The sequence below is a fragment of the Poecilia reticulata genome, chromosome 17 (assembly GCF_904066995.2).
Source record: "Poecilia reticulata chromosome 17, P_reticulata-male-v2, whole genome shotgun sequence".
Classification (NCBI taxonomy): Eukaryota; Metazoa; Chordata; class Actinopteri; order Cyprinodontiformes; family Poeciliidae; genus Poecilia; species Poecilia reticulata.
The window spans coordinates 871,319-886,929 of NC_088846.1; the positions used below are offsets into that span (position 1 = coordinate 871,319).

A 15,611-nucleotide genomic window follows, 5' to 3' on the forward strand; every position below is an offset into this window, starting at 1 on the left:
ATGATATTAACACTGACATGAAAAATAATATTGAAGAAATAATAAATCTAATTAAAAACATAAATAAGTATTAAGTTCTTTACTGTTATGGTCTGTAAGATATACAAGTCCTTCTCAAAAATTAGCATATTGTGATTAAGTTCATTATTTTCCATAATGTAATGATAAAAATTAAACTGTCATATATTTTAGATTCATTGCACACCCACTGAAATATTTCAGGTCTTTTATTGTTTTAATACTGATGATTTTGGCATACAGCTCATGAAAACCCAAAATTTCCATCTAAAAAAATTAGCATATTTCATCAGACCAATAAAAGAAAGTGTTTTTAATACCAAAAGAGTCATCCTTCAAATAATTATGTTCAGTTATGCACTCAATACTTGGTCAGGAATCCTTTTGCAGCCTTCAATGCAGCATGGAGGCCATCAGCCTGTGGCCCTGCTGAGGTGTTATGGAGCCCAGGATGCTTCGATGGCCTTAAGCTCATCCAGAGTGTTGGGTCTTGCTTCTCTTAACTTTCTCTTCACAATATCCCACAGATTCTCAATGGGGTTCAGGTCAGGAGAGTTGGCAGGCCAGTTGAGCACAGTAATACCATGGTCAGTAATACCAGTGGTTTTGACACTGTGAGCAGGTGGTGTTGAAAAATGAAATCTACATCTCCATAAAGTTTTTCAGCAGATGGAAGCATGAAGTGCTCCAAAACCTCCTGATAGCTGCTGCATTGACCTGCCCTTGATAAAACACAGTGGACCAACACCAGCAGCTGACATGGCTCCCCAGACCATCACTGACTGTGGCTACTTGACACTGGACTTCTGGGCTTTTGGCATTTTCTTCTCCCCAGTCTTCCTCCAGACTCTGGCACCTTGATTTCCGAATGACACAATTTGCTTTCATCCGAAAAAAGTACTTTGGACCACTGAGCAACAGTCCAGTGCTGCTTTTCTGTAGCCCAGGTCAGGCGCTTCTGCCATTGTTTCTGGTTCAAAAGTGGCTTGACCTTTGACCTGGGGAATGCGGCACCTGTAACCCATTTCCTGCACACGCCTGTGCACGGTGGCTCTGGATGTTTCTACTCCAGACTCAGTCCACTGCTTCCGCAGGTCCCCCGAGGTCTGGAATCGGTCCTTCTCCACAATCTTCCTCAGGGTCCGGTCACCTCATCTCGTTGTGCAGCGTTTTCTGCCACACTTTTTCCTTCCCACAGACTTCCTACTGAGGTGCCTTGATACAACACTCTGCAAACAGCCTATTTGTTCAGAAATTTCTTTCTGTGTCTTACCTTCTAGCTTGAGGGCAACAATGATGACCTTCTGGACAGGTTGGCAGTCTTACTTGCGGTTTTGAGCAATGAACCAGGCTGGGAGTTTTTAAAAGCCTCAGGAATCTTTTGCAGGTGTTTAGAGTTACTTCGATGATTCAGATAATGAGGTTAACTGCTCATCCAGAGAACCTTTTCATGAGATGCTAATTTTTTGAGACAGGGATTTTGGGTTTTTATGAGCTGTATGCCAACATCATCAGTATTAAAACAATAAAAGACCTGAAATATTTCAGTGGGTGTGCAATGAATCTAAAATATGACAGTTTAATTTTTATCATTACATTATGGAAAATAATTAACTTTATCATAATATGCTAATTTTTTGAGAAGGACCTGTATTTATTCTCAGTACTAGATATGGTCTCAACAAACCCATGACATTTCAACAATATTATTTTACCTTTTATCTGGAAATAGTGTCTGTTTATTCTTGCCATACAGTCTCTGTATTAATTATTGCTCAAAAGGTCTTGCCATACAAGAATATTCCACTGTATTTGCTTTAGTTTCTTAGTTTATTCTTGCATTTTGTTCTTCATTCGTTTCATTTAGTTTCATTTGATTAGTTTTATCCTCTCTTGGTTTATTGCTATGTCCACTTTAGTTTCTTTCCTGTTGCTAGATTTATTTGATTGTTTATCATCAGTAATCTCATCACCTGCTGCGCCGCCTAATCGTTGTGTTAAAAATCCTGTGTTGATTTTTCACTGTTCAGCGTCGGATTCTCTGTTTTTATGCCATAATTCACATCTAGTTCGTCGCTCCGTTTTATGTCCCGCTTCTCCTGTTTCAGAGTTTTGCGCAATGTACGACTTTTTTTTAACTCCCTATGGGGCGCAGCGTTCGGGAAACGTATCGACAGGGAAAAGGCAGACTGACATAAACCTTTTAAAACAACGGAAACAATTGCGGTATTCTGATTATTGAAATTTAAAAGTGCTGTGTTGTTCTATCACACCCGTTTCACACCGGACCACTTACAGCTCCGTGTTAACGCTATAAAATGAACACCCTCTATGGTGGTATCACTCATGGAGGGATTTCTTTATTTAAATGGGTTCATTTTTCAGAGGGATACAAAGTGAGGGTATCGTGATTTTAGTAATTACATGTTTGAATTACATGTTCTGTTGTCCTTCCATGGAAGCGTGCAGCTTTCAAACGGAAATAAAACGCCTTTCAATATAAGTTGCTGCTTTGACCTGATCACAGAACTGCCAAAACATATGTACCACCAGAAACCGACATAAAATTTCCGCCAGCGCCCCCTGCCGTCCTCTGAAAGTCCCCCGGGGGGCGGTACCGCCCACGTTGAGAACCGCTACATTAGACGCTTGGCTCCAACAATCCAATAGCCGGCAGCTCGAATAGCTCCTTCCGTTATGTGGCGACCTTGGTGAGCCACCAGTGGCGCAAAAAGTGGGTATGCAGCACATGTAACGCATAGGGGCGCAGCACCAGAGGGGGCGTCAAAACCCCGTCTGGAGGAGGCAGCACGGCGATTATGTTTTCCCATACATTTCAGCGTGTCTTACGCTCCTTCACCTCGCGAACATAACGAGGTAAATGTCACAAGTTTTTACCCTTCATGTATTGTCGTTCTGGGGGTGGGAGGGGGGTGATGGTTGGTAGAGCGAGCGTATGTTTTCCACGCTCCTTCAGCCTTCCTTCGGGGGAGAGGATGGGGGGGGGCGCCGATTTATGTTTTCGCATCCACCTGAATAATGTGTAGTTGCACCACTGTGAGCCACCTCCTTATGAAAAAATCTCAAAAGTAATGTGGCAATGTGGCATGTTCAGGGAATGATCAGCGGATGTTTCTCCTCGTTTGCCATCTCTGCAGATGAAATACGACCTCCAACTCTTAGCAAATCCTTACTGTCCTTCACAGGATTAAGTTTCTGAAGTGGGCTTTGTTTATGAAATGTCTCTTCCTTCTCAAGACACTTAAGTTCCTTTTTGAAAGCCTCTTGTTGGATGACAAATGATTAGAGTTTCAGCCTTTTTGAGCTCCACCGTACTGGGTATTTTCGTAACACGTTTCCCTGTTTCACATTTTGCATTCTCATGGTTCTTCTTGAAGGAAACAACAACACTCATGAGTCTGGCAATAGTATTGCAGAGTCTTGTCCAATCTGAGAATCGCTCAAATCGATGTGAACGTAGCTGACCTGATGAGGTGTTGGTAGTCATAACTGTCACAATGGGTCGGATTTCAACATCCGTTTCAGGTTCCACCAGACTAAAGTTGTTGGTTTCAGGGGGCTTTTCTGCAGTCTGATGTCAAAAACCTGGGACCTGTAAACCAGCTGGTCTGTTGTAAGCACTCTGCTGCAGTAAACCGGGTAATGTGGTCTGCAGGGTTCTGATTTGTGGAAACATAACCCCACTGGTTTGGACAAGAGGATTGCCTGATTCTTGCCACTCTGTTGGACACATGCACATAAAATCTTCTTGAAGAATTATGGATGTAGCCAAGCACAATCTTGCTGACCATAAAACATGTAACTGCATCCACACTGACATCCATATCCTCTTGGATCACCTCGTACAACTGTACAGCCAACACACAGCAGCACAGAGTGCCCACGATGGACTAATTTCAGTTAGTTTATCGTCAACATAAAACTGTCTCTCCACAGGCGTGGAATGGTGTGTGCAGGCTTTGGAGCTAGCTTGAACTTACCCATGGCAACGCCAACATGGTATGTTCCATCAACATCAACTGCTCTCATGTAGGCTACTGCTCCTATCGCAAGTGTAGATGCATCTGAAAAAATCCATAACTCTTTCTTTTGCAGTGATGTGGGTGAAATGGGGAAATAACTCCTAATGTGTAGATCCCTCAGGGCTTTCAGAGAGTTTTTCCATGCATTCCATTCTGCTTCTCTCTCAGAAGGTAGTGGAGAATTCCACTCGTCTTGTGATGAAAGTTCACGCAGAAGTGCTTTTCCTTGCATTATTATTGGGGCCACAAATCCCAAAGGGTCGAAGAGACTATTTACTGTTGACAGCATGCCTCTCTTAGAGAATGGCTTTGGTTCGCTTGAAACCTGAAATGTGAAGCTGTCGGTTTCTAAATTCCAAGAAAGTACAAGGCTGTGCTGGAGGGGAGTGAATCTGCACCAAGTTCCAATTCCTTTAGGTCACTTGCTCGGTCTTCTTTAGATAATGCTGGTTGCTGTTTGATGCTACCTTGTGCAGTCTTATATTGGATTCTGCAAGCATCTGTTTCATCCTTTTCAGGAGGTCCACTGCTTCATCAGGTGTGGTCACTGAGGTTAGTCCATCGTCAACATAAAACTGTCTCTCCACAAACCGTCTTGCATCAGAACCATGTTCATTCTCACCCTTTTCAGCAGCTTGTCTCATGCAGTATATAGCAACGGTAGGTGATGGTGTGTTTCCAAACACGTGGACCTTCATTCTGTACTATGCAATGTTCTTGTCAAGGTTGTTATCTTCATACCAGAGGAAACAGAGATAATCTCTATGATCCTCTCTGACAAGAAAACAGTAGAACATCTGCTGTAGCAGCTACCAGTTCTCTTCAAAACCTCAGAAGAACTCCTATCAGAGTGTTGTTCAAATCTGGGCCCTATAGAAGTACATCATTTAAAGACACTCCTTCATATGCAGCACTTGAATCAAACACCACCCTCATCTGTCCTGGTTTTTTTGGGTGGTAGACACCAAATGTTGGAAAACACCAGTGTTCTTTACCTTCTTCTAAAGCAGGGGTGCTAGTTCAACTTGGTCTTTATCAAGCATTTTCTGGATGAACTCTTTGTAGTGTTCTTTCATTTCTGGCTTTTTCTCCAGCGTTTTCCTGAGTGAGTCAAGACACTTCATTGCATGTTCCCGGTTACTTGGAAGAAGCTGTCTTTTAGAGTAAAATGGTAAAGGGGCTACCCAGCTGTGATCTTCATTTTGGTAGAATTCTTTATCCATAATGCTCAGAAAAGCTTTGTCATTTACTGACAATCCTGATTTATTATCATCCTTGGATCTTTCAAACACTGAATGTTCCTAATTCTCTGAGTACATAGGTTGAATAATGTCTCCACAAAAAGGGGATGGATCTGATGTTGTTGTGAGGGGCGATAGTTCTCCTTGATTACTGTTCAGACATGGACTGAGAAAGGATGTGCGCCCACTCTGCAGCATGTTTGCCTTAAAAGCACTGACCTTTGTAGCTCCATAAAAACTTCCCACACAAACATCACTCACTACAACCCAACCCAGGTCAAGTCGCTCTGCATATGGAGCATCATGAAGTCCATTTATTTGCTCTCTCACCTTATGCACTCATAGGACATCTCTTCCTAGCAGCAGCTTGTGTATGGAGCTGTGCTGGCTTTAACTCCAAAAAAGTAAAAAAAAACTCTGCCTTTGCGAGCGATTTGTTGCTCTGGTCATCAAGAACAGCATACATTTTAACTGCTGTGTCTTCTCTTCCTACAGGGTATGCTTTAACTAAACAAATCTTAGCACATGAGCGTGAACCGTCTAGGCCAGGGGTCCCCAAACTTTTTCCTGTGAGGGCCACATAACTTTTCCCTTCTCTGCTGGGGGCCGGAGTCAGTTTGTAACAGAAAAAGTGTGACGATTGCAGGAGTGCCTAAATGTAAAAATATATTGTTTTCCAGAAAGTACAATCAAATAACATTCTCTGGGTTCTTCACAGAACAAAAGTCAGGAAATAAATAATAACACTATTAATGAAATAAATAATAACCAACTAATCCTCTCTGGTTCTTCACAGAAAAATCCAGGTATTTTCCAAACTATGAGCCGCACCGGACTATAAACCACAACCCCAAAGTTTTTAAATAAAAAAAAAACCGCAAACATACGCATATAAGCCACAGATTTCTCTGCCACTCCAGGTTTTCCACAACAATCCAGCAGCAGCAGATGGGGGAGGACACCCAAAATTTGAGTCATAACAGGTCAATTGAATATCACATTTATTAGGGTTGAAAAAGAAAAAGTTGCCAAGTTTAGATTTAACTGAACTGATTACGGTAGTTTCCGAACGGTAACTGTAACAGTAAAAGTGCTGATCCTTCGTGTTGCTACTAGCATGTGCTAAATGAAAATGGCCGCTTTCTTCTTCTTCTTCTTTAGATTTCAACAGCAGCTTGCATCCATTATTGTTGCACTACTGCCATCTACTGGATCCTAATATCTATACCTCAAATTCTCAAAATGATCCCAGCATTATTTAAAAAAAAAAAATGAATTAACGTCTTTTCCCCCTCAACAACATTCTCAAATTTCAATTCCCTATTAAAACCTAATTCCGTTTTAATGGGCGCTTTCTTCTTTTATTTCCAATTTTGACTTCCAATGATTCACTTCCTGCTAAAGAGCCCCCTGGTGGTTGAAGAAAAATCCACATATATACGGCTTATAGTCCGGAAAATACGGTATATGAAAAAAAATCTGATCTCTGGTATTGTTCAGGGTGCCGGACCAAATGTGGAGGCGGGCCGTAGTTTGGGGACCACTGGTCTCGGTTATTGCAAACTTCTGTGCACTTTGATGTAATGGGTGTATCTTCACCTGACTCCTCGCTTTCCTCTTTGTCAGATGCACAGCTCTCAGTTGTAGTTGAAAGAGGATTTGGATGTAAAGCTGTTATGTGTGCCTAACTTTGGCACTTCAAACATTTGATGGTTGCTCTGCAATCCTTTGCCATGTGTTGAGTCGATCTGCAACACCTGTAGCAGATAGTTGTCTTTAAGATAAGCTTTGCGTTCTCCAATGGGTTTATTCCTAAAGGTTCTGCACTTTTGGATTGGATGTGTCTTTTTGTGAATTGGACATTCCCGAGCTGCATCTATGAGCTTTTTCTTTGAAGAAAGAGTAGTGCAATCTGCAGATTTTGAAGAAATTTCTGTTTTGTGTGTCGACACCGAAAGACTGCTGTTCTACCGGGTCTTCTTATCTGACTTTGAGAACATGAAGCTGCTTGAGGTAATAAACACAAAGCTAGGATCATTTCTCACCTCAGCCTGATTTCTGATGAACTGAGAGAAGAAAGAGAATATTCCTCTTTGCACTTGGATGCTTGAGTTATTCATTTTTCTTGTAAACTGTGGGGTAACTTTTTCACTATGGGATTCACACCACAAGCTGTGTCTAGATAAGCAAAGTCTGGAAAATATCCTTCTACTTTTGCACATTCTAGCTCCAGTAGAATGTCACCAAGTTCTCGTAACTTGCCGTTGTCTTTGTTTGTTAGCTTTGGAAAGTTTTCAATTTTCTTGAACAGTGCATTTTCTGTAACTTCTGGCATTCCATAGCATTCCTCTAAATGTTGCCACACCATGCTGAGGCCTGCTGTGGGATTAAGAACGTGCACAGAACGAATTCTCATTGCTTGTTGTGATGAATCTAACCCCAGCCGTTTAACCATTAAGTCCAGTTCCTCTCTGGGTGACAGGTTCAAGTCCTGCGTGGCACCATGAAAAGATGCTTTCCATGACCAATAGTGTTCAGGGCGATCGTCAAATTTTAACAGACCAGAACTGAAACTCACGTCTCATCAAGAATTTTGCAAGATCGTGTGCTCCTTGTGGCTCTGCTTCAAATCCTCTATCAGATTGATGAGGCTGCTGAGTTCTGTCTAAGTATGTGTGAGGTTGATGCCACATGCTTGGTTTTTCATGTTTCAACTCAGTTTTCTCCAGTTTTGGATATCTGTTTCCTTGCTGTGTGGCAGATTCTGCCTCATGTTTCACAACTGCTTCGCTAGAATCAGGACCTTGTTTCGGTGGCAAAGCGTCACAAAATAGCTCTGCATGCTGCTTGATATAGTGGTTTTTCTGGAGTGTGCAGTTTTTTTAGCTTCTCCCCGCTTTCAATCTCCTCCTCTTCGTAAGCCGCAGCTTCGGCCTCAGCAGCGGCAGCAACTCTCTGGTTTTGAAGAATGTGGAGACTGACTTTAAGGTCAGCTCTCTGTTTCATCACACTAGCTTCCTTTTCCGCATACGCCAGTTGAGCCTGAGCAGCTTTAGCTTTGGCCCGTGCCTTAACTGCTGACGAAGCAGTTGATACTGACGTCCTGCTTGACCGTTGTGAAGAACGAGATGATTTTTTTGGATGACTGCGATGCAACATCACTTACTTGCAGAGGTGTTTTTCTCTCAGCTTGCAGACTGGCATCTGTTTCTTGCTCTGCCGAAATTGGTGGCTCCATGGTGTCCTTGGCGTAGTCCTTTGTATATTTCTTGCCAGAACGTGGACAAATGACTAGTTTGAACCCGTTGCGTAGTTGTCTTTTTACTATGCTGCCCTCACAATGTGTTGTACTTACAAAGCTAGACAGCTAGCTAACACTTTAGTTGAAAATAATCCAGTCCTTGATGGTTTTGTTGTTTTATTTTGGAACTCTTGGTTTTTTTCCTTTTATATATCTGTAAAACTGTAACAAAGCACAAAAGTACATATCAGCCACAGACAATATACAGAAAACAACTAGACTAGACTACACCAAACAGATGGCTCCCAATTACCACCAATTGGCTAACAATGTAGCATTAAATTTTGGTTGGGAAACATACAATTTTCTTATAAAATATAACACAATACTGAAATTACAATTAATGAAATGAACTTACAAATAAGCCGTTTTCGCACTGCAAGGAACGGAACGGCACGGCATGTTTCGGTCCGGTTCCACCCGTACTGCAGCCCTGTTGTGTTTGCATATAACGAGGTATATGCCACGGACTTCCGTTTTAGCACTTCCGCATTTTTATGCCACATAGAATGGTTCCGGTGCACAGGCAACAGTGTGTTAACAGTGGCTCCTCAGTCCTGCAGGACTATTAATGATGCCTATAGAATTATTCAGATGTCCTGAAACGCTCCAACAACAACAAAGGATTTAAGCTGGATGTGTCAAAACTTCACAATAACTTCGAAGGTAAGTTAATAAATCGTTTGTATTTATCATAATGACTCATATGTCTGACATAGCTAACAGGGACAAGCTTACAAAGGTGCTATGTAAACTTTCCGTTTTCTTTTTAAGAAAAATCTTTATTATAGTTGGAGTTGGACAGGAGTTCTGTTTGATGGCTTCCTGGAGGGAGAGATCAGCTGAGCTAATGTTGCCAACAACTTTTCTCCTGCTATTAACGTTTTTGCTTTTCTTTATATAAAGTATTTCTATCAGTTGCTCTTTTTCCATACAGTATTTGTTTATACAGTATTTTTTTATTTTTACCTTAATGCTTACCTGGTCAGTTGAGGTGGAAATGCATCAGTATCAGTTTGTCAGTAATCTTGATTACTGACAAATGTCAGAACCACATGGACTGAGCTGGTTACATCAGATCAATCTGAATCTTTATTTATCATTAAAACGACTTCTTGTCATTTTAAGACATGGTTATAAAATTGCATCTTTATTCTGCTGTAATGATGACTGCATTCTTGCAATTAAAATTTCTTGTATCCTGACCGTAATGCTCCCTTATACAACTCACAGAACAGATGATGGAAATAAAGGCATTTTTTGAAAGTATTTTCTGTGATTTTATTATAGAAATTGAGAAGGGGAGGAATCCATTAAAATCAAATCTGGTATGAAAAAAAAATCTTGTATCATCCAGCCTTATTCAGCATATTAAATTATATGACTAACAGCATATTACTTAATATTCACATTTCTTTGCTGGTATAACCTAAATGTGTTGCATTTTAACATCTCACTTGAATTCTTGATCTACATGCAAATACTTGATATAACGTAAACACTGAGAAAAGGGGAAAAAGTTTGTGAAATGTAGAGAATTACAAATGAGATTAAATTTTATTGTAGGTACAAACAGGATAGCAAAATGAACAGTGAATATATAAAATACTTCCTAGCTGCTAATCAGACATCAGACTTGTTTTGCCTTTTCTGGTGATGAAAACTCGTCACTCTGGAGGAGAGGAAGTCCGGCTCAGCCCCGTCCAGGATGACTGCAGGGTCAGGGTAGCCAACAAAGTCTGCAGGTAGATTTTTGCATATCTGGTGCTCCGGTTTCAAGATCATAGTTTAACCAAGTACTGTAAATAAAAGGTTAGTCCACGTTGTGATGATCCGGCAGACCGTGGACTGATGGACGCCGTACCGGTCAGCTGGTCCAGGTGCTTGGATCCAATGGAAAGGTAATCAGCACAGCGATCATGTCTCAGGAACATCACGAGGTGTTACGATGCAAACCTGAAAAATACAAAAGAAACAAAAAACTAATAAGTGTCCATATTTAGCTGCACAACATAATCAAAACTAATAAATCCTCAGCTCTTTTTGAGAGTTTTGCTTGAAAATAAATTGACAATATCTCAGGAAATTAAACGTTTAAGTGAAATAGTTCTGGCATCACAAAGAAACTGCAAAAAAAAAATGTTTCAGAGTTGTAACAACATTGAAGTTACTGAGTAAGAGTGAACTAAAATACTACTTAGAAAATGCATGTTAAAATCTGAATACTCTTTTGAAAGTGTGCAGCTGAAATTAATTTAAACTACTAGCAGGCAAAGCACCGTGTTCGCCTAATACCTGCACCAACAGTAAGACAAACAATGATGCATATAAGAGGAATTAGTTTATAAAAGTCGAGGCAAACCTACATTTACCATTTTTAAAACAAAATGCAGTCATAACCTCATTTTCTAAGAGGGGGAAAAAAAGAGAAATTACATTGTGTAACGCAAGAACAAATTAAAGCAGCCAAGTGGAAAAATTCACTCTAACATGGATTATAATTATGAAACAGCAAAGGTAGATGTTATATTTTCGGGATTCGGGAAATACGTGATTTGTACCATTTGTTCTGTGGGTTTTTTATGTGGGTCGGTGCCACTTAAACGGCTGTAAAGCGAAGAAGGTTTTGGACCTTAATCTGACTGACTAGTTCGGGCTGAAGCGTTGCTGCCCTCGGTTGTTCTTAAATTACCTGCTCGGTATCGGAGGGACTCGTCGCTCCGACTGCATGTTAAATGTATTTTGTATAATTGCCACATAAAAAAAGCTAAGGAGTTGCCTAAAAATAATTTCATACTCCGTATAACACAAACGCAAACATCAACACACGTATTGACTCAGACTTACCTTGTGCCGAATCGCTGCCTCTGTTCTCAGCCTGTTCCAGTAGCAGTGGATTTCCTCCGGCATTATTTTCCTTCAAACAAATTATTCCAGTGAACGAAGCTCGTATCCCTTTTAACCTCCGTCTTCCCATTTCTGAAGCTGGGTCTTTAATATCCTCAAGCTTTCAAACAGCAGGCAGCTACAAACCGGGTGTTAGCTGTAGTGGCTAAGTCTTGGCTACACGGCTGTCGCCTTGATATCAGCAGGAAAATGAAAAAAACTAAGCACTGGATGGTACCGGCTAATTACTGGACACAACGACACACCACAAAACTGGATCGTTGTACCAGTAGCTCACAGATATTTTAAGTTTTGCGTCTTTTTCATGGTACAGATCTTGCAGCTTTGGGTAAAAACAATAGGAGCAAGCAGGACCAGGAACCAATCTATGTGGCATAAATTCAAACGGAAATACGTCACCACCTCTCGTTGCATATACCGCACTGAGGGCGGCATAGAAGCTGTTCCTGACATCATTATTTTTGAAACTAAACAATAGTTTCGATGTAGCCGCAGAAGCCTTTTCCTCAGAGATGCGGCCTAAAACTTTCTCTTTCCTCGTTGACCGATCTAGTTCATTCTGTACTCGTTCATCAGCGAGAAAGCGGAGGAAAAAAATGACCTCATCATGGGACCAGGTAACAGCAGAATATTGAGGGGAAATCATCGCTAATTAAAAATAATAATAAAAATATTAAAAAGAGCACTCTTTACAAAATACAGTAAGAACAGTTTAATGAGAGCCAGCTAGACCCGATCAATCAGCTGCTGATTCTAAGCTGCACCGCTTGGCTGGTCCGATTGTGGTTCCCAGTGTCCGGGTGGAACCTGGTCGGAAGTTCTAATGCAAACACGATCGGCCCTACTTTGAAGCCGTTCCGTTCCTTGCTTTGCGAAAACGACTATAGAGACGCATGCAGAGAAAAAAAGGGACGCAACCAAATGAAATGTAGCAAACAAGAAGAGATGCAAACAAAAAACGAGAGGCAAACAAGGAACAAACATGTCTGAAGGACAATCGATGACATCATGCGTGCAGTTGGACGAGTTCCGCTTGACTGACCAAATTAAATACGTGAACAATGTCCACTAGGTGTCACTAAGGCTCTATAGTTTCACTTACAATTTACCATTGGAAAACTAAAAAAAACATAATGATGGAGTCAGCACAACCTAGTTTCATTGACGTCACTGCCTGCCTTCACTCATGTCTTTGTTTTGCCTGAATGTTGCCATTTGCCCTAATGTGTCCTTACATCCTTTTTGTTTTATTTTGTTAGAAACGGTGGAGTACTCCCTATTGAACCAAGGAAAGAATTTTAGTTAATTAGTAATATTAGAAATTGTGGAGTACGCATTATTTAGATCAATATTATACAGCCCAGAAATGGAATTAGAATTAGAATAACTACGAACGTAGAATCCAGAAATACTTAATAGGAACAGTCACTACTTTATTACTTTTATATTACTACTTTTTAGAAACTGTAACTACTCACTTTACACCAGAAAAGGATTTAGATTAGTCATTTTGCTTCTTTTTTGTTCTTTCAATCAATCAAATTGTATTTGTAATACTAAATGAATAAGGGTAAATTGGAAAATGGGAAAATTAACTATTTTTCAAACAAATGTTAAATGAAAAATAGATAAAAGAAAAATGGGTAAATAAAAAAGGGATATATGAGAAATTGATTAATGAAACTGGGAAATAGAAAATCAGGTTAATGGAAAAAGGAAATCAAAAAATGGTTAAATTAAAAAATAGATTAATGAAAGATGGGTAAATAGATAAAGGGATAAATGGAAAATAGATAAATGAAAAATAGATAAATGAAAAAGAGAAATTGATAATCTGAAAAATAAATAAATGAAAAATTGGGTTAATAAAAAAGGGAAATTGAAAAGTGGTTAAATGAAAAATAGATTAATGAAAAATGGATTAATGAAAAATGGATAAAGGGATAAATGAAAAATAGATAACTGAAAAAGAGAAATTGATAATATGAAAAATAAATAAATGAAAAATTGGATTAATGAAAAAGCTAAATTAAAAAATGGGTAAATGAAAAATAGATAAATGAAAAGTAGATAAATGAAAAAAGGAAATTGAGAAATTGATCATATGAAAAATAAATAAATTAAAAATTGGGTTAATGAAAAAGCTAAGTTATTTATTTAACAAATTTTTCATTTATTTCACTCATTTTCTTCATTTTTTGATTTATTTTACTCATTTTTTTATTTATTTCACCCATTTATTTATTTAATTAATTTTGGCTGAAACGGCTCTCCATATTGATGTCTTTGGACCATGGACCATATATATATGAAATATGATTGGATGTTCAGATGAACGTGGCTTCTCTACAGTGTGGCACGTACGTAAATGCCACAAGTCAATTGGAATAAACGCGGTGAAAAGAGAACGGAAGTGAGGTCAAAATAATAGCCCACCTCGCATTTAAAAGGAAAATACAACTCATTGAAGAACTGTGATGCAAATCTTTTCAAGCAACTAGTGTTGTTCTGTTGTGTATGCGTGAAGAATATGTCGTATCATGCCCGAAAAAGATGATTTAGGATAGAGAAACTTTACTTTGAAATACATCACCAGAACATTAAACGCTTTATGCTAGTGTGAGTTCTCCAGAGGCTAACGTGTAATTTAAGTTCATGAAAGCATGTACTGGAGGGCTGACAGTAGAAACTGAAACCTGGACCGTTTGTGTTGTGAGTCGGAGTTACAGCCCATCCGCTGGAAGCTGCTGGTTGGTTCTCTGGTCAGGTAAGAGCAGCCGTATCTAATACTGCCCGAGCTCCGCAAAGAAACCAGGTCATTTAGATGGATATTCTGTATCAGCAACGCTTCTTCCACCTGCCACACAATAGTACAATATTTTACAGTTTGAATTAAAGCAGCCTAGAGTTCGGCTTATATTATGCTTTTGAAGCAACCGGATTTCACCAAAAGGAATCTAATTTTTAGTTCACTTCAGCTAAAGTTCCCTCCTTAAAACCTGTACTAGTCTCAAAATAAAGAAATTTACAGAATGAACATGTAAGACTAATTTAGTGTTTGTCAAAAAAAAAACACCTTTCAAACAAACAAAAAACAACAGTTACAGTGCAGAGTGCGGAAACAATATAAAGATGAAGTCTATAAGTGAGTCCAAGAAAACAGCTGAGTCAAGAGGCACATTCCTTACCAATCAGCCGGGGGATAATCCGGGAAGAAGCATGACGAAGCGGAGCGGGAGGAGTTTACTTCCCTGAGGAAACTATTGTTTTCTCCAAAGATAACTTTTTGAGATAAATAATCTGTCATTTTCTTCATTAATAAAATTTTACTCCATATAATTTAATCAATAGTCTGTGATCTCGCATATTCAACAGATCTGCGGATGTTGTTTGTTGTTTAGGTTCATGTCTTTACCTTTCCACATAAACACTATTATGTTTATATAATTTGTAAGTAATGTATTGAAATGCATTATTTAAACTAGCAGAGCTTTTATTTTGAAACAGGAAATTGAACTGAGGTATTAAATTTTCAGCAGTTACATTTTTTTTGTTTGTTTTTTTGCTATTTCTGTTTTTCCTCTGATCACTTCCCTGCAGTGTCTGATTCAACTGTTACCTCTGCTTTACTAATTCAATGGTCACAAACTAAGACCAGGATCTTTGCAATCATTTTGAAGCTCCAGGCTGGACACATGTCCTTTTCTCTAATCATGTTTTGTATTGCCAGGGCATCACTATGGCATCATGGATATTTCATATGTTTATGATGATGCTGTCTACCTTCATCAGCTGCAGCCAAAGCAAGAGGGACAAAGTCCTCTACTGTTCCGGTAAGAAGCAATAACGCAATGCGCCCCTCCCCCACTACTTTCTGTGAGATTTAACATATTGACAATTAAAACCTGCATCAGGTATTGGCATCAAAGAGATCAGGAGGTTATGACTGAGTGACTGACTATTTAAAGTTTTGTGTAAACAACACAATTTCCAACACTACAGTAAGTTATTTTCCAAGAATCAAACTCTGGGTTGCCAGTAATTCGAAGAAAAACCTTTTAAAAACTGCCTTGAGGGAAGGTTGCATTGAATTATTAAGGA

At 39.4% G+C, this 15,611-nt stretch overlaps 1 protein-coding gene and 2 long non-coding RNA genes across 11 annotated transcripts in view; 2 read left to right on the plus strand and 1 right to left on the minus strand.

Annotated features, from left to right (window-relative positions):
• Positions 1 to 271: 271 nt before the first annotated feature.
• LOC145547896 (uncharacterized) lies at positions 272 to 9,872 on the plus strand. The gene is made up of 2 exons (XR_014084160.1): positions 272 to 9,269; positions 9,395 to 9,872. It is a non-coding gene; the product is annotated as an uncharacterized LOC145547896 (long non-coding RNA).
• LOC145547895 (uncharacterized) lies at positions 9,871 to 13,393 on the minus strand. The gene is made up of 2 exons (XR_014084159.1): positions 11,451 to 13,393; positions 9,871 to 10,559 (listed from the first exon to the last, which is right to left on the minus strand). It is a non-coding gene; the product is annotated as an uncharacterized LOC145547895 (long non-coding RNA).
• Positions 13,394 to 14,008: 615 nt separating this feature from the next.
• The window catches only part of cnpy1 (canopy FGF signaling regulator 1), a 61,348-nt gene continuing 59,745 nt past the window's right edge, over positions 14,009 to 15,611 (plus strand). For 2 of the 9 annotated variants that reach the window (XM_081597895.1, XM_081597893.1), the window contains exons 1-2: positions 14,014 to 14,277; positions 15,241 to 15,343. In XM_081597895.1, the coding sequence (XP_081454021.1) occupies positions 15,250 to 15,343 (94 nt within the window). In that variant the 5' untranslated portion in view covers positions 14,014 to 14,277; positions 15,241 to 15,249. Of the gene's footprint in view, positions 14,278 to 15,240; positions 15,344 to 15,611 lie in introns of all 9 variants that reach the window. The other 7 variants (XR_014084158.1, XM_081597896.1, XM_008433555.3 and 4 more) reach the window with 6 other exon arrangements.